Source organism: Notolabrus celidotus, chromosome 17 (assembly GCF_009762535.1).
Source record: "Notolabrus celidotus isolate fNotCel1 chromosome 17, fNotCel1.pri, whole genome shotgun sequence".
In the NCBI taxonomy this organism is placed as follows: Eukaryota; Metazoa; Chordata; class Actinopteri; order Labriformes; family Labridae; genus Notolabrus; species Notolabrus celidotus.
In genome coordinates, this window is record NC_048288.1 from 14,504,164 (window position 1) to 14,522,191 (window position 18,028).

The following is an 18,028-nucleotide window of genomic DNA, read 5'->3' on the forward strand; positions in this document are numbered from 1 at the left end:
TAAATCTCCAACATGCCCAACACCACACACCCTGTGCATACATGATGCACACATAAATGTAAACCCTCCCGTGAAATGTGCTGCTCCTCATTTCACACCGCTCCTTTGTTTCAACATGGCACACATGGAAGTTTAGTTTGGATGCATTCATCAGCGCGCATTAACGCTTTTTCTTTTCAATCCCCGCCAGCTGGCAGACGGTCACCACAATCTCCTGCTCCTGAGGCGCTGCACACGAGGCTGGCTGCAGTCAGCCAGAGAGTCCCTGTCTGAGAGGGAGGCTTCAGCTGACCAACTGTACCAGCATGCTCTGCTTCAGAGGGGCTTAAGCTGCTGGAAGAGAGTGTGTATACACAGCACTGACACATACAATGACTTAGATAGGATTGCAGTCTCCCTGTTTTCTACCTGGGACTTGGAGCAGCACCTTCTCTTCAGGTGTTCAGTTCTTAGACAAAGTCATGATTCATTTTTTTTTATAAATTCAGATTATTTATACGTTTTTATTGAGGAACAGTTTCTTATGAACTAAGCTGGAGTGTCCTCATCTCTTTCACATCTCATTTGTTGTGGATTTCGCTGCTAAGAGAAGTTGAACCACATAAACCTCGTTTAATCAAAGTGCAGGAAACATGAATCATTAGCTAACTTCAGGTCAGTTTATCAGATTATGTTCTCTGAATGATTGTTTGTGTTTCCAGCTTAAAGACTGGAGGTTTATTCAGGAGCAGAGAGCCGAACGCTTCTATCGGGCTCGCACTCTCAGGAGGTTTCTGCTGGCGCTGCTGGACCATGTGACCCAGGAGAGGCTGATGGAGCGGGACCGTCAGGAGCTGTCACAGGAGCACAATAACAGGTCTGCTTCCCCATATGTTCACTGTGCCGGTGCTGCTGTTCGTCTTCACACTCCACCAGAGAAATATCTCACTAACAATGTGTAAAATGAAAATCCGGCCTCACCACGTGTGAGAGTTTAATCATGTGTTGAGATGTCACATCAGAGCAGACAGAAACACATGCCTCTAAGTCGTATAAATGAATGGCGTTTAAGTTGGACAAACATCTTATGAAGACAGTCAACACTTCTGAGATAAATACAGTTCATTCAAGTAGATTAAATGTGCATTTAAGAGGTGCCATAGGCCTAACGGGGTAAGCGTGCACCCTATATACAGAGGCTATAGTCCTTGTAGCAGAGGTCACAGGTTCGACTCCCAACCTCTACCATTTGCTGCATGTCTTCCCCCACGCTCTGCTCCCTGCATTGACTCTTTCTTCAGCTTTCCTATCCATTAAAGGTAAAGTGAATTTAAAGGCTCAGTTTCTGTAAATTATTGATGAAGTTTAAAAGCTTTAACAGAAGCTCATCTTACCTTTGTGACTACCTGAACAACAGGTTGTAAATAACACCATCATATCCGTCTCCATTAGAGAGTTACACACACAGACTGTATAATACAGGTTACACAGTAACTCCTGTCAGTCATGATGTCTCTCTCTGTCGTCCATCATGAAGACAATAAGTCATAGTGTGGCTTGTCAGTATTTTGATCTAACAATAAAGATTTAGATGTATGCTGTGTGGGCGGGGTCTGCACAAACTGGCATACAACCACTCAAACAGAGCAATGTGTAACAAGCACAGGCATGTGCACATGTAACCAGTACTGGCGGTGCAAGCTCTGCTAACTTTAGTCACGCTTTGACAGAATTAACCCACAGACTCTGTGATCCTGTGTTTAGCTGTGATGAATAAGATACGTTTTAAAGTCACTAAGAAAAAAAGAAGTGATATTTTCTCCCAATGTTTTGATTTTAGCTTCCTCATGTTCAGTTTGTGAGTACTGCTTATAAAAGCTTCTGTAATGAGCTTCTTGATGCTAACAGCAGCAGGTCTGAAGGGTCAGTAGGTCTTTTTTTTCACCATATCTGATATCTTTGTTTCTTGAATTCAAGTTTGTTTACAACAGCAAATAATAGAAAGTAGACATAATGAGCAGCTTGTTAGTGTTTCATTGTATTTGATGAAGTTTGTGGAATTAAAGTTTAATTTTGATGCTTGAAAAAAAATGGACGTCCGATCGCTCAGCTGGAAGTGAAGCTTCCACAAAAACTGCTCCCCCTGGTGGCTGGCTGCATTATAGGTCAAAAACTCTGTCTCCACCATTCATTTGAATGGGGCTGCAGTCAAACTTTAAAAAATAAATACACGTGGTACAAATGTTTCTCACATCCGTATGCTGTGGTGATATGTAGTTATTATTTGACTGTTTTGTGTTCAAGTCCTTTCTTTTTCGTTAGTTGTTAGAGGTTAAAAAATGTGGTTTTACATCCGGATTTCCTTTGACTGACAGCTGCCATAGAGAGAAACTCCGTAGGACCTCGTGACGGTACGCTGTAGGGAGGAGCTCGTTCCATGGAAACACACAAATTCCCTACTGCGCAGACTCTGGCTGCAGAAAATGTACAAGATGTCTGCATTCTGGAACAGGATATTTTGGCTTCAAAACTGTACAGTAGTTAAAGGCAGAGCAATGCTGCCCCTTATATATACAGTCTATGGGATCACCATCATTAGAACATCTTCAGACCAGCAGCTCCAGTTCAACTTATTAGACTGCTCTGTAGGAACAATGTAAGCAATTATAATGCTTACTGTCCTACTGCTGTCCACTATGCTAATATGCTCAAATTAACTTATTTGCATCAAAATAAGAGAACGCTGCTGCTGATGTGAGTCCATATGTAAGTGAAAATGACCTCGGAGTTATTATTTCAGACACACAGACTCGTTCCCATTCACAGGTCCAGATTACCTGATCAAATTAAAACTATCACTATCGCTTTTCTAATTTACATCTGAACACTTTAAACATCCTAATAATAAAACATCATGCCAACTAATGACATGATTATTTTGTCATGCGTGTCCTAAGTTAATGTTTTCGTCTAAACCGTGTCAGTCATCGCCATGTAATGTGAATTGTAATAAACTGCAGCCTTCATGTCAGGTTAGCTATACGACCACAGCCTGTAGCTGAAGCCTGCCCAGCTGCGATCGTCAGTGAGCCGTCAGTGACTCCCTGTGAAAACTCATTAGGCTTCAGGTCTCTGTGATTTGTTTTTTATTGCTCACCTGCTCGTTCCCTTCTGTCCCTCCATCTGCCTGCGTTTCAGACGGCTGCTGCGGCGATGCCTCCTGACCTGGAGGCAGCTTCCGTCACTGCTGCGTAAAGAAAGAGAGAAAGAAGTGCGACGGGAGCGGCTGGGGCGGAGAGTGGCCGAGGTGCTGCCGGATTTCGGTTCCAACCCACTGTGATGATGACACCTAGAGAAGCTGTCAATGTGGAGAACAAACTTTACACACCCACACACACACACACATCTCAGTCTCATGTAGAAGCTCACAATCCTCACATTTATTCAAGATTAATAAATACAGTCAGCGTCATACAGATACACCGTTGTTAGGATACCAATAAAAGGCTTTCAGTCTTTGTGAACTCTAATAAAAGCAGCGATAATGAAGAGCACTGAAAACGTCTCAAGCTGGCGACAACGTATATTGATTTCCTTGTTTTAAGCTGTTTAATTCAGAGAGCGACGGTTTAAGATGACTCCTTATCTGTTCTGAGCTTCCTCACCCTTAATCATGTTCCCTGCACTGACACACTGTTCAATCTAATGAGCCGGATTATGTGGCTTGTGCTGCTTGTCTTTGATTTGATAAATAACTTCAACACACTTCCCAAGTTCAAATAAGGATCCGTACTTGTTGAAAGTTTAGAGTTTGTGGAGTGCAGGAAAACAGGTGTGTGCAGAGAGAAGAGCATCACTGAAATGAGCTCATGTTTTGTGCAGGAATGACGTCGCTCAGAGGCGTCGTCTTGTTGCTAACGCTGTGCTGTGCCGATAACATCTCACACTTTTCTCATGTGTGGTCTTCCAGCGAGGCACAGGAGCAGGCACTAGGAGATGACGTGAGGACCGTGTTGAAGTTCAGGGACGAATGTCAGAGTGAAAGGACGGGGATGTTTGTTTGTCATGAGAGGTGAAATGAGGCGTCAGAGAGGCGATCAGAGGTCAGTGTGAGCTGCGTGAAGGAGACTCCAGCTCTCAGAGACAGTAATGGCAGTGAATATTTCAAGTTATTGCTCTGTGTCACATTCAGGGCTGCGGTAACCATCAGATATCAGTCTCGACTTCTCTCAGCCAGGACAGGTAATTCAGGGAGAAAGGAGCCATGCTGCCACCAAGTGGACACAAGCAGAACAGCAGCCATAACTCCCCAGAGCTGTGTCCAGTGTTTTACACCAAGTCTGTCGGGGCAGGAGGGGACGGGCTCAGGTTTTCCCCCATGGTCATAAACTCGGCCCAGTTCTCACAGAAACCCCGCGAGTAGATCCGAGTGTCCACGACGAGTCCCCAGAAGGCGCTGCGAGCAGTTTTTTCCCGTAGGGCGATGCGTGCCTCCCGCTCGGTCACGTTGTAGCTGATGTTGATGACCTGCACCACCAGCAGGTGGAGCAGCCCGCCGGTCACTATGCTGCAGTACCAGGCGCAGGTGAAGCAAAGAGCAGAGCTGGAGCACAGAGAGGGAAGAAAGAGAAAGTCTCTGTCAGCAGACGAACAAGAAACAGCAATCAACCAACAATAAGTACATTCAGTCATTCATTTGATACTTCACCACAAAAAGAATGTTTTAGGTTGTATGGATAATTAACAGATATTAAAGCTGCTGTTGGTAGGAATGGTGTAAAAAACGTTACTTTTTTTTCTGCTGGGTTTGGAGAAAAGGTCATAATACCAATCGGTACTCATCTGTAAGTGAAGTAATTTGAGACTATTGCGAAATCTCTGTTTTCCAATGCATATGTATTAAGCAGTGTTATTATTCCCCTCGTTCGCATTGTGACGGACCAATCATAACTAATCTCCAATCCTCCGTCCTAATTGGTCGAGTGGCTGCCCCACTGGCTCGCCCAGTGGCTAGGAAGCCACTACTTCCTCATAGAACACACACAACAATCTTTTGTGGGTGGGGTTACGGGAGCAGAGAGGGGAGAGGTAGTGTTGACATTCAAAATCTCTCTCTGAACTGATGTTTATATCACGACTACCAACAGCAGCTTTAATATGATTGGTTACACTTTAGGGACTTAGGGGACTCCCTCAGGCTGAAAGTAAAGACTTTCTGCAGCTCTCATATCTAAACAGTAAACATGAATCTAGCACCAGTAGCTGATTAGATAAGCTTAAAGTAACTCTGACCACTAATCAATTTTCAGTCATGTGTATTTAAGTTTAAAATAAAGTTGTACAGAAAAATGTTAGCCTGTCAAAAGAATTTTAACAAGGCAAAGATAAGCTGAAATAACACGCACCACATCAGTACGAGAACTCACCAATCTTCCTTCCTGATTTAAAGAAAGTAAATCAACATTTTTTTTACAAAATGCCAAAGAATAAAACTTAATGTTGGTCAAAGGTTTTTAATATAAACATCACATTAATGGTTATGATGGTTCTTTGATAAAAATTAGATTTACCTGCAATATCATTATTGATCACCGATTAGACTCTTCAGTCAGACGTGACACTGTACAAATCTTAATTACCTCATCATTAGGGATGGGTACCGAATTCGGTACTTATATAGGTACCGACCGAATTCCGTCGGTACTACCGAGTACCGATTCACGTAAAATCAAACGATACCATGTTTCGGTACCTGAACGCATTCTTGTGACTTTGATGGAGTGGAAGAGGAGGCGATTTTCCATACTTTGCCCTGTAATAAAGTTCGAGACTGATCGGGTGGACGTCTCTGCTCTCTGCATCTGCGCAGGAGCGCGCCAAACAGAGCCTGCAGCTGACAGGCGCGCGCACTCACTGAGAGACAGAGCTGCAGGATTAAGTTGTTATTTTTTACAGTCTATGGTTGAGACGGAATCTCTCGCTCCGACTACCTGCCCTGTTTATAACCGTTCCTGTGTGCGTGAATGCCCAACAAGTAAGTTATGTGTCCTGTTATTATAAAGAGACAGAGAACTGACTTTTCCCCGTCTGCAGGCATTCACGTGTGTTCATTGATAAACTCCCGAAAGAGCAATTAGACACCACGAGCACGTGTCAGCTAATATATCTAATCACCTATAGAATCCTGTTTCTGTTCATTTCATGTTAAATAAAATAAATATGTTGAATTTTAAAAAAATTAGATTTTATTATTAAACAAAAAAACATTTATTACCAAATAAACACACAAAAGTACCGAAAATTGGTACCGTTTGGTACCGGTACCGATTCCCAGGTACCGGGTATCGGTACCGTATCGGTTCAAATGTGAAAGGTACCCATCCCTACTCATCATGTTTAAATTAGGGATGCACAATATTATCGGCACATTATCGGTATCGATGCGCCGATATCTGCCGATATAATTAACCAATAAATTAATGGGCTGCTGCACACATGTTGGGCTCATGTTTTAAGTTAAATTTGAATTTCAGCAGCAGTCTGTAAGGTACATGTAGCTGACTAATTTAGGCACATTTACTGTCAAAGAGTAAACCATTTGATTTAATTTGGGTTTAATTGCTGTACAGTTGCACTTTTCCCTGTGAACAGAGGTTAGGTTTACCTATTTGCCTTGGTTGTGGGTTTTGTTTTGATTGTCTCAGGGAGAGCATCATCAAAGTTTTAAGTATGATGTATCTGTTTGTATGAATTTTGTTTGAAAGCAATTGTCATAAATAAATATGCAGTTTTAAGTATTGAGTATTGTTCTTATTTTGCACATGAAATGAATATTACATAACAAATGTGATAAGAGAATCACCATAATACTGTGCGCTAATTCCAATACAGAAGAGAATTGGTGATCTCTGCAATTAGGTGTGCGGGAAAAATTATATCGATATCGGTAATCGGCTCAATGAGTTGTAAAATATCAGATATCGGCAAAAAATCCCATATCAACATCTGAACTCATGGGCCAAACAATAGAAAATGAATGTACTTTATCATACAACAATAATAAGAAACATGTATGAGGTAAGAAGTGGACTGAGTGTAACAGGTGTGTACACGCTCCCTCTCTGTACCTGTACTGGCTGTAGACTCCCGGGCAGTAGAGCAGGGCGGTGAAGAGGTGCTGGTTGGGACACACGCTCTGCAGCACCAGGATGATCCCGTACAGGGACGTCAACAGGAAGAGGACGAGTGTCAGCAGGAAGCTGCGGTGATTGGCCTGACCCACACAGCTGTTTATCCTACCAAGGATCACCAGGAGGGGGCGCACAAACACGGGTACATACACAGGTAGACAGAACAGCGTACTGAGACCACAGGGTTACATTACTGCACACACATGCAGGACCAGACACATGATGCAGCTGTTACCAATGTGCTGTTGACTCCAACAACATACAAATATGATCAGTAAAGACACAGCAGGTATGAAGAGAGGAAACAGGCCCACTCTTTGGAGCACTGGAGCATTAAATTAAAGGATGTGTGACTCTTAAGAAGATTTATTCACAAGTGTGTAAAAACAAACGAGCACGGCAGACTTTAGGATGGGAGACAGAGAGGAGGAAACAGTGCAGACAGGCCAAGTGAGAGGAGATTCAGTGGAACCCACCAGACACAGTGGTGGTCCAGACGCAGCACGCAGACGCCACAGATCCGACAATGTCCCGCCCTCGGGGGCCGCACCACTTTGCACACGGGACACCAGTTCCTTCTGTTGCTCTCCTTCAGCTCCTCCCCCGTATGCTCCACAAACCCAGCCCGGTTGGCAACCGTCATCGCCACATCCTGCCTCCCCCCGTTGAAGGCGGGGTCTCCGTCGGGTAGAGGTGTGTAATACGTCACCGTGCTGTGGATGCTTTCTTGGTTTGGACACACAACGCCGGGTTCTCTCTTTGTGTGAGCCATCGCCGCCAGGGTGAGGACAACCCCTGCAGTCACCGCCAAGAGCTGGACACAGCCAACATCCCCACCTGTGAACACCTCTGTGACGAAGACATAGTACATGTACCCCAGGGAGAAGAGGGCCAGGCTGAGGAAGAAGAGCGTCCGACCCTTCTTGCGATGGGTGAAGTAGTAGTACCACAGCACCAGGCCGGGGAGGGCTGTCAGAGCCACCATGCCAAGGAGGAAGTGGAGGGCGGCGAGACGCAGCAGCACAGGAAGGAGAATAAGAGGAGGGATGATGGACAGGTCCACTCTGCGAGCTCCACCCCACAGCCAGGGTACACGGACACGGTCTGTGACGACTGCAGCCACCTGTGACAGAGACTCAGGTTTCTGAGGCTCCCTCTTCAGGAACCTGGCAGAGTCAACACAAAAGAACATGCTATCAGATTTCGTCTTGGCTCAGATATCCGAGCAGCATCCTCACTCACAGTTGGTCTTCATTTTTGATTTTGTCTTTTGCTTTATTGTTGGATGTATTCAAAAGATTCATCATCAGAAGTTGTGGATCTGAAGTCTTAACTTTCAAAGAGTTGAGTTTCAGAGTCTAATTGAGACACCTTCCACCTCTTCCTCTGTTACCTTGAATCACCCTGCTAAGCTCCTCCCACCAAATGACGCACCGAACACACGCCAGCTGTCTGTTCCCCTCACCTCGTTATGTCAGACTCAGAGGACAGAAACAGAGTGAGCCTGCAGAGCTCTCAGCATCCTTCATCAAAACACCCGAATGAAGAATCATCAAGTGTTCGGCTGCTGTGAATCACTCTGACTGACACAAACCCCTCACCTTCAGATTCAGACATTAAAATAACCATGAAGAAACAGCTCGTCTTCTTGTGGATGTTCTCGTCTGCTTTAGTAATGGTCATGTTAGTCATAAAGAGGGAACAGCATGAATTTCAGTTTGTTATATAAGCAGCTAAAATCTCCCCACAAGAGCTTTAAGGTCTCTAAAGTCATCATCACCAAGCAAAGCAACCAGCTGAGCAAGCTCTCGACACTTGACCTTTAAGAGCCACGTAAACAAAACTCACGGCTCACTGAGGCAACACTTTGTTAACGTGGTGCTACAGGGACAAGGCTAACATGCTGACGCGTAGGAAGAGTTTGATGTAAATGTTAAACATCTTGTTCAAGCACTTTGGTATATTTGATACAAATACATACACTTATATACACTGATACATACACTCAGAGTGTATCTGACTCTGTCTTCGGGTTTTCAGGTGTCTGAAAAGTTCAATTCAAACCTTTCAATGAGACGAGAAGTCAGTCCCTCCAGGAGGTCGCGTAATCGAGATCGCAACTATCAACGCAAATTCAACCAATCAGCGTGTTTTCTGTGCGGCGTTGCAATTTTATACAATCACCGCAACTTTCCCGCAAATTTGCCCAATCACCTTAACCTCAGCCCCTGTACGTCATCGGTTTCAACAGCAAAACAAGCACAGAGAATGGGTGCAAAGTGGGGACAGCAGGCAGGACAAGTGGTGATGACAATGTTGTTATTTTTAGATACTCAGATACTCTTTTAGCATTAATAAGCCATAGTTGTTAGGGATGGGAATTTACTGTAATCCTTGTAATCGATTACTCAAATTTCCTAATGAACGATTACTCTAGTACTCGCAATTATTAATTTTTTATAACCAGAAACAAAAGTAAATAAATAAAAGGCCGTCGGACACGGACCTACCAGACCAGAATTGTAGTAAGTTCTGTTGCCTTTTTTTCATAAATCTTTTCCACTCTCGTAGTTGTTGTTCTCTGTGATGGTAGCTTGTACTCCGGCTCAACTAAAGCGATCAGCTCTTTGAAGCCTTCTCCTTCCACAAAACTTAATGGGAGCATATCTCCAGTTACCATTTTGGTTATTATCAGGCTAATCTTCTCTGCTCTGGTTTCATCACAACGACGTGTGCTAACAGGGCGAGCAAAAGACGTGATGTGAGACTGCCTGTTATCTGTCTCCACTGTTTTCTCCTTGTGCTTTAAGCGTATGTGGTGAAGCATCAAACTAGTATTTCTATGGTATGCAAGTTTAACGCCACATATCTTGCACTGCTCATTAACTTCATCGTTTTTTTCGAAGTACTTCCAGACATTACTTTTTTTAACCAACATGTTGCAGGTGTTTCAGACGGTTCTGTGTTTGTTGTGCTTTTGCTCCAGGTGGAATAACCTGTTCTTAGAGTGTTGCTGTAGCTGCCGTAAAACTGTTGTTTTTGCTGAAATCATGCTCGGTGTGTTCTAAAGCTGAAGCCGTGGCCGGAGAAGTCAAACGTTTATATTAATTATTTTCCTACCTAGTATATTCAGTTAGGCGAAAACAAAAAGCACATGGTCACACATGTAACGCTGTATGAGTTCAAGTTATCTTGCCAGGTGCGCGACTAACAAAATGCTATTCGAATAATGAGGTCAACGGCGAGTTAGAGCTGAAGATATTTGTCTTCTAATTGCTATCATTTTATACGGGCTCGGGTCGGGCTCGGGCTTGCGCGGTAGATGAGCGGTCAGGTGAATCTGGACTCCCCTCAGCAAGCAGTCGTGCGTCAACGGCACGAGCACAGGCTCGCGCGCAAAGGGATCATATAGGACCTGTATAAGATCGCATCATTCCTCTGGCCAAAATTTAACCAGCTGAGAATGTTGTCACACTCAGACAGGGAGGCTGTACATGCTCATGCCTGCTCTCTTCTGCAAGCTGTGCACGGTGCTGCAGGTGCACGACGAGATGTGGAGACTTGAGACCCAGAGATCTCCAGAGACGAGCGCGCTCATCCTTTGGCCAAAAGAGCGAGGTGACTGGGAAGACAACGAGGTATCACGCTACATTAAAACGACTGTCATGGAAGATGAAACTGATGTTCTTGGCTGGTGGAAGATCAACAGACCTACCCAAAACTAACAAAATTAGCCAGATCAGTAATGAATAATGTCGGGGCAGTCGGGCTGTAAACGGGTTCGGGCTTTAAAAAAATGTAGGTCATTCGGGTTCGGACGGGTTCGGGCAGAATTCTGTCGGGCTCGGGTCGTGTCTAACTTTTAAGGCCCGACTACAGCTCTACGGTGAGTACCCGAGTACTCGAGTCATCGTACCCATCCCTACGATGCGGCATTGCAATTTTAAACACTCACCACAACTTTCCCGCAAATTTGACCGATCACCTAAACCTCAGCCCCTGTACGTCATCGGTTTCATCATCAATTTCACTTACTTGTTAGCGGTTGACAAGAAGACATGTCCGACGCCAAAAAAGCACATTTACCAACTAATATTTCTGCTGAAGTTCGTGCAAGTCAGTTTCCAGATGTTTTTCATGAAAGCGAGGGTAAACACGGCGTGCAATATCGTGGTGGAACATAAACGTAAGTCCTCACTTGATCGGCACTTTTCAACAGCAAAACACGCACAGAGAGAACGAGTGAACAGCAGGGACAGCAGGCAGGACAAGTGGTGATGACAATGTTGTTATTTATAGATACTCAGATACCCTTTTAGTATTAATAAGCTATCTAGTACAACAGTGTTTACAAAGTAGGGGGAAAAATAAATACAAACACTGAACAGACATTTCATTTGAAAATAGCACATATGCAACATAGCATCTGTTGAAGACAGAATCTTTTGTTTGTTTTGGGAAAATGATTTGCCCAATTTGAATTTAATGCCAGCAATTCATTCAAAAAAAGTTGGGAAAGGGGAATGTTTATTACTCAATTTTTAGTTAAATAAGTTCTTAAGTTATTTTTAATTGTTTAACGATATGCCAGTGCAGTATTTCACAAAATCTGGAAGATTAAGATGGAGACTCTTTGTGATGTTACATGTGTGCAATTTCAGTATATTTTGTTAAAATAGTTGAAATCTAAAGCATTTTTTAGTAAGGCTACCAACAACACTAAAAACAACTGCCAAAAATGTAGCATATTTACACAGATTACATTCTCTTTCAACCTGTACCACATGAGAGGACCAAATGCTCTGATCTCCATGTCACTCCATCAAAAGATCTTTCAGTCAGTGTTCTGATGTTTAATAGATTCATCAGTTCATCAAATAAATAAAAACACAGTTATTGATGAGATATAACCATCAGATGGAGTTATAAGGTAAGTGTTTCTGACCTGTCACAGGCGTCATCCAGGTCGTCACAGTCACAGCAGCAGGCTGCTACATGGCTGCGGTCCCCGTGTCTGTTCACATACTCACAGCAGCACAACGTCTCCTCCTCCTCCTCTCGCACCTTTTTGGCCCGTTTCTTCATGACAGGAAGCCTCTCCGAGTCTGAAACAAGGTTCAGAACAAGTACCATCATTAACTGAACTTCAACGAGCATTAGTGTGACGGATCAAACCGAGCGGCAGATAAAATACAGCTGAAGCCCATTTGCTGAACTGATCTTTTGACACAGCAGCTTAACAGCTCCCTGCATGTGTTTTAGACGGTGGAGTTGTTCCAAACAGATTTCCATATCACAAAACTGCAAAGTAGGCCCTGCTCATTTGACCCTACCAAGTCCACCTCCCACCCCCACATCTGTCACACTTTACTGACTCACAGCAGCTGAGCTGTGCCGGCCTGCTGTTCGGTTAAAGGGACGGATTTGAGCTGGTTATAACAACTGCAGGTTTTTGCTTTCCTCTACATCACAGAGAGACAGACTGAAGGTAACCAGGTGAGGCACACTGGGTGGACTTTACTGTGCCCCTGAAGGACAAAACAAATTTACAAAAGATGAAACACTTTTACAAAGTTGGAGACAAATTTACAAACGGCAAAACACTTTTACCGTTGAGTCTGACTCTGTTTAGCCTGAGGCTATGTGGTCTGAGGCTGTTTCATGTGAATTCTGACACATGATGAAGGTTTTGCTGAGACATGATGCTTTTTAATCTGAGGTCTGACACCTCTCTCTGAGACCCAAGGATGTCCTAATATGTAAACCATGTCCATCTCCGTTTGGTTTCTCTCCATCAAAACAAACTAAATGACCCCTCACTCCATCACTTCAGGATCACTTCCGGTGTTTGGTACATTCCCTTTCTGTAAAAATTAAATGTTAATTTGTAATTGTTGTAATTTGTAATTGAAATGGTAAGTGTTTCATCTTTTGTAAAATTGTTTTCTTAAATGTAAATTTGTTATGTTCTTGGTAAAAGTGTTTTGCTGATGTAATTTTGTTTTATAAAATGTAAAAATGTTTTCCAAAATGTAAATTTGTCTCCAACTTTGTAAAAGTGTTTCATCTTTTGTAAATGTGTTTTGTCCTTCAGGGCCACCGTAGAACTTACTCCTCAAACGCAGATGAACCTGTCCCTTTAATAACTTTGGCTGTTTCTGAAACTGCCTACTATACTAGCAGTACGTACTGATTTGGCAAAATTCAGTATGTAGTAAGTAGTATGTGAACAAGAGCAAAATCTGCAGTATGCCAAAACTCCCCGGATGTTTACTGATTTCGGGAAAATTTCTCAGTATGCATCGGACCAGTCTGCCTCGCGTACTGTTTCCCACAATGCACTGCGCTCGTTCCGCTTTTTCTTTTTCCTTCTTTTTTGAAGGGAGGAAATCCGTTTTTAGGTGCTTTGAAGGTTATCAAATTCCATATAAACCACTTTCTAACTATTTAAATTAGGGATGTACATTTTAAGTATTTTCCGTGATCGATTTTTGGAAATGTTAACGATCAATTATTGATTAATTGATAAAAAAAAACATTATAATTCTTACGTCAAAAACAATGCCAAATAGTTTGTTTTCCCCCTAAATTAGATTTTTTACAGCAACAAAATGCATATCACTGACGGGATTGAATACGGGCACACGTTTGACACGCAGAATATCAACGATCAGGCTCATTAAAATATTCTGCGTGGACATAATCTTATAAAGTGAAGGCTCATAATACTGACAGAAAAGTACTTCAGACTCACAGTCGCCAGTTTTCTGTCTACTCGTTCTTATTGAGAAAAATAAACATGTGTATTCAATCAGGTGTCAGCCGGGAGCGCAACCAGGTCATAATCAGTCCAGCTGCAGAAAAGCTCAGACGGCTCTGATGTTGCTGCTCTGTAAACGTAGCGTACCTGAATTTCCCACCTGTCTGTTGCCTTCGTATCCAAAGGTTAAAATGTCCTGTTTAAAGCTGTCCTCTTCGTGCTCGTGTTGTTGTTGGCAGCAGTTGCGTATTGATCCTCTTTAAAAAAGCGCACGTGGAGACCTGACGCACAGCCGCTGCCCCCAACTGAGCGTCTCCGCTGTGAGCAACACCTTTAACAGCTGATTCACATCAAAACATGCTTTAAACTTAAAACACCTCCCTGATAGCTGAGTGTAATATGAGACCACATGATGTTTGTTCCACGTGACGGAAAATTGATTACAAAAATGCGTGTTTCGAGTAATTTCTTAATCAATTAATCGATAATCGATTAATTGTGGTCATCCCTAGTTTAAATCATAAGTGATGCTAAAGAAGCAGTTTCTCTATCAGCTTCGCCGTTGTTTACTTCCGCTTTCCGAAACCGCAAATCCAGTGACGTCTGGCCCAGCGTACTGCAACACAGATCAAACAGAACAGTCTTACTACAGACTAAATTCAAACGCAGTATGTAGTAGGCAATACCTACTGACTACTACTTTAGTAAGTAGTATGTAGCAGGCCGTTTCGAAAACAGCCTAGGTCTGTTGGGGAACTAATCAGCCTCTGGTAACGATCAATCAGGCCATGACCTGCTTGGTGTCTTGTTATCATTGGTAGTTGTTGATGTGAGTGACATCCCTGAGAGTCTGTAGGGGTTGAAACAGAAAACAGATTGTTCTGAGAGCAAATGTGGAAGCACAAACCAACACATCTGCTCCTGACAAAAGTAAAGCACGGATTCAAAGCGTGACTGTGGGACCCTGCTGTTTTTTTCTGTCCTGATGGAACACAGAGGCTTTCTGTGGCATGCTGTACTTTGTACATGCAGGAAGCTGAAAAGGTACGCAGATAAAAAGTGCATTGTGTTTCTGTGAAAATGATGCAGGGTGGTAGCAGCTCCTGATTCCTGTGTAGGCAGGATAAAGAAGAGGTTTGTATTACTTCAAAGATTCCTGCTTTTTGTCTTATGTTATAGCAGTAAGTGAATATTCAGACTTTCAATTTAAGAGTATCTGCTCTACAGAAACAACCCTTCACACCTAACACTAAAGTTTAAACCTTACACTTACACATCAGAGGGCTAAGATTATGATGAACTGAACACCCGGCCCGTGTATTTTAGTTCATGTGGTGCATGCCAGGCCTCAGTGCAGGTCACAGTGTGCTAACATTGTTGGAGCTTAACCGCCTTTTCTCAGTGGAGGAAGCGTCATCATCACGGCTCCAATGTGTGGTGTTCATCATTAACAACAGCACACTGTGTTAACTGGAAAACCACTATTAGCAGCCATAATTACAGCCCTGCCAAAGAGCCTTTAGACTACAAAAAAGGGGATTTTATTATGATAAACATTTAGACAAGAAACAATGAGAACATTTTTACAAAATGTCTGTTTAATTAAGCTGAAGCCAGAAAACAGGAGCCTGTCAGTTTAGCATAAAGACTGGAAACTATGAACCCACCTTTGATTCTTAGCCTACAAGCAACTCTAACACTCAATATTGATACATGTTATCGTTAATAGAAAAGATTGTTGCTTGCTACAGATGCAGTTCTGATTAAAGACTCTGGAAACGTGCATAGATCAGCAGAAAGAGGTCTGTTCTATCAAAGTAAACTGTGGTAAACAAAGAGTGAAGAACAGAAGAAGCTGGATGACAGTAAAATCATTAGTTTGAAGAAGACATGGTTAACGCTGAACGGGGTGTGAGAGTTAAAAACAAACTGATATGCTTCAACAGTTGAAGAGGGGCTCTGACCATCCATGTCGACCATCCACATAACCATCAGTGGACATGTTCAGTTTAAAGCATAGACTGTATAAAATATGGACGTGGTATCTGTGACGTCACCCATCCGTTTCTGAAGAGCTGTTTTGAGGCCAATCATCGACAGCAGCCATATTGCTGTGACGAGTGATTGTGACGTAAAGAGGCGGGCTTTGAGCCTCCTTGCTACACACACACAGCTACAGTGTTCCCGCCTGTCAATCAAGTCAGCTGTGCCTCTCATTGGAGGACTCGTAATCTAAATATCTTTGAAATTGCCATCTTAGAAAAAAATTCACCCCCCTCACAGTGTGTGCAGATCGAGAAATGAGCTATCCAGACTACACTTGTCTTTTGTACCAGGCTGTAAACATGTTTATTTCTGCTGTAAAGATCGTCTTTTTTGAATTGGTGTGTATGTGGTTTCTGGTACTTCAGGAGCCAGCCTCAAGCGGATCCTGGATGAACTGCAGTTTTTAACACTTCTACATTGGACTAATATTTTTAGACCGGAGGTTGCCGCTTGGTAGTCACAGAGTAAACATCAGTTCAGAGAGAGGGACTTTGAATGTCAACACTATCCCTCCCAACCAAGCGGCAAACTCCGGTCTCAAACGATGAAGCCAATGCGGAAGTGATATAAACTGCAATACATCGAGAATCCGCTTGAGGCTGGCTGCAGAAACACCGGAAACCACATAGATATGAATGGGAAAAAGACGATCTTTGCAGCATTAATAAACATGTTTACAGCCTGGTTCAAAAAACGGCTTGGCCCTATGAAGCTAATCTCTCTAATGGCACACACTGTACGGGGAGTGAATTTTTTTCTAACGTGACGGTTAAGAAGATATTAGGATTACGAGTTTTGCCCAAATAAGGACATGACTGACGTGACTCCCGGTCGGGAACACACAGCCATTGGCTAAGAGGCTCACACTACGTCACTCTGCCTGGTTGAGTTCCGCATTACCAATATGGCTGCCGCCGTCGATTTGCTTCAAAACAGCTCTCAGGAACAGATGGGTGACGTCACGGATACTACGTCCATATTTTATACAGTCTATGCTCCCAACCAGATTTCCTCTTAGCCCCCAAACACAGATCGGCGTGTGCAGTCATGATAGTGCCAGACTCACAACCAATCGGAGGATGTAGTAGAGGCCGCCCCTTAACCAATCAGGACAGAGGATTGGAGATTAGCTCTGATTTGTCCTTCATAACAGGAACGAAGGGAATAATAACATTGCTTTATATAAAGGCATTGGAAAACAGAGATGTCGCCATAATCTCAAATCACTTCACTTACAGATGAGTACAGATGGATATTATGACCTTTTCTCCAAACCCAGCAGAAGAAAGTAACGTTTTTGACACCATTCCTACCAACAGCAGCTTTAATATCTATTGATTCATATTGCCTGAAGGGGTGGGTTGGGGAGTGGGAACGCACCCCGAGTTTCTGGCTGCACCCCTGCTGTTTACCTATTCGAAGCTGCCCAAAGGGGGAGATGTTCGGACTAATAAATGACCCCTGATACACCTGTCAGTGGGTTTAAAGCTTAAACACTTCAGGTGTGTTGCCACGTGACTGTGAACACCGGCTGGACTCGGTTAACCTTTTCACTCATTACACCTGTGGTCAAACCTGGACATCTACGGACCGCATGTAGCTTTAAACGAGGCTGAACATGAGAGCCAGAGATCCACGACAGTTACTGAAACACAGCTGTCACATACCTGAACACAGACCAGCGACATGCCGATGATTTGGAGTAAAAACAGACCCAGATGGTCTCCCTCCTCCGCCGGGCTTCTGGACGGAAGTCTCCTCGCGTGTTGCATCCGGTGTTTCCCGAAGCTGCTTCGCGTTGAAGGAGTCAAAACAATAAGAGCTCCTGGTGGTCAACTACTTTCGGTTCAACTGTCTGGATCTGCAGGAGATCTTCTTCGGGTTTCGTCTGGGTCTGGACTTGTAGTCGGTCGAGTCTACAGAGGATCTGCCCCCAAACTGAGCCGACTGTTTCCCCTGACGTCACATCAGGAAGACTCTCCCCGCCCAGAGCATGTTCAGACTCCCAGACATACAACACTATATAGCAGACCCACCAGACCTCAATCAATGG

General features: G+C 43.5%; 2 protein-coding genes across 4 annotated transcripts in view; one reads left to right on the plus strand and one right to left on the minus strand.

The window, feature by feature from the left end:
* The window catches only part of ccdc191 (coiled-coil domain containing 191), a 17,583-nt gene extending 14,050 nt beyond the window's left edge, over positions 1-3,533 (plus strand). The window contains 3 exon segments of the mRNA XM_034706229.1: positions 191-343; positions 702-856; positions 3,178-3,533. Coding sequence (XP_034562120.1) covers positions 191-343; positions 702-856; positions 3,178-3,319 — 450 coding nt within the window. The 3' untranslated portion in view covers positions 3,320-3,533.
* Positions 3,387-17,978, minus strand: zdhhc23b (zinc finger DHHC-type palmitoyltransferase 23b). Of its 3 annotated transcripts, none has more exons than XM_034706232.1 (5): positions 17,643-17,978; positions 12,115-12,274; positions 7,646-8,335; positions 7,107-7,265; positions 3,387-4,582 (listed from the first exon to the last, which is right to left on the minus strand). In XM_034706232.1, the coding sequence occupies exons 2-5, from the start codon at positions 12,252-12,254 to the stop codon at positions 4,309-4,311; spliced, it is 1,263 nt and encodes a 420-aa protein (XP_034562123.1). In that variant the 5' UTR covers positions 12,255-12,274; positions 17,643-17,978; the 3' UTR covers positions 3,387-4,308. The 3 variants fall into 3 exon arrangements, with proteins under 3 accessions (XP_034562123.1, XP_034562121.1, XP_034562122.1); XM_034706230.1 differs by having other exon boundaries at positions 7,107-7,274; positions 17,643-17,977; XM_034706231.1 differs by lacking the exon at positions 17,643-17,978 and adding an exon at positions 14,077-14,101 and having other exon boundaries at positions 7,107-7,274.
* Between the last annotated feature and the right edge of the window lie 50 nt (positions 17,979-18,028).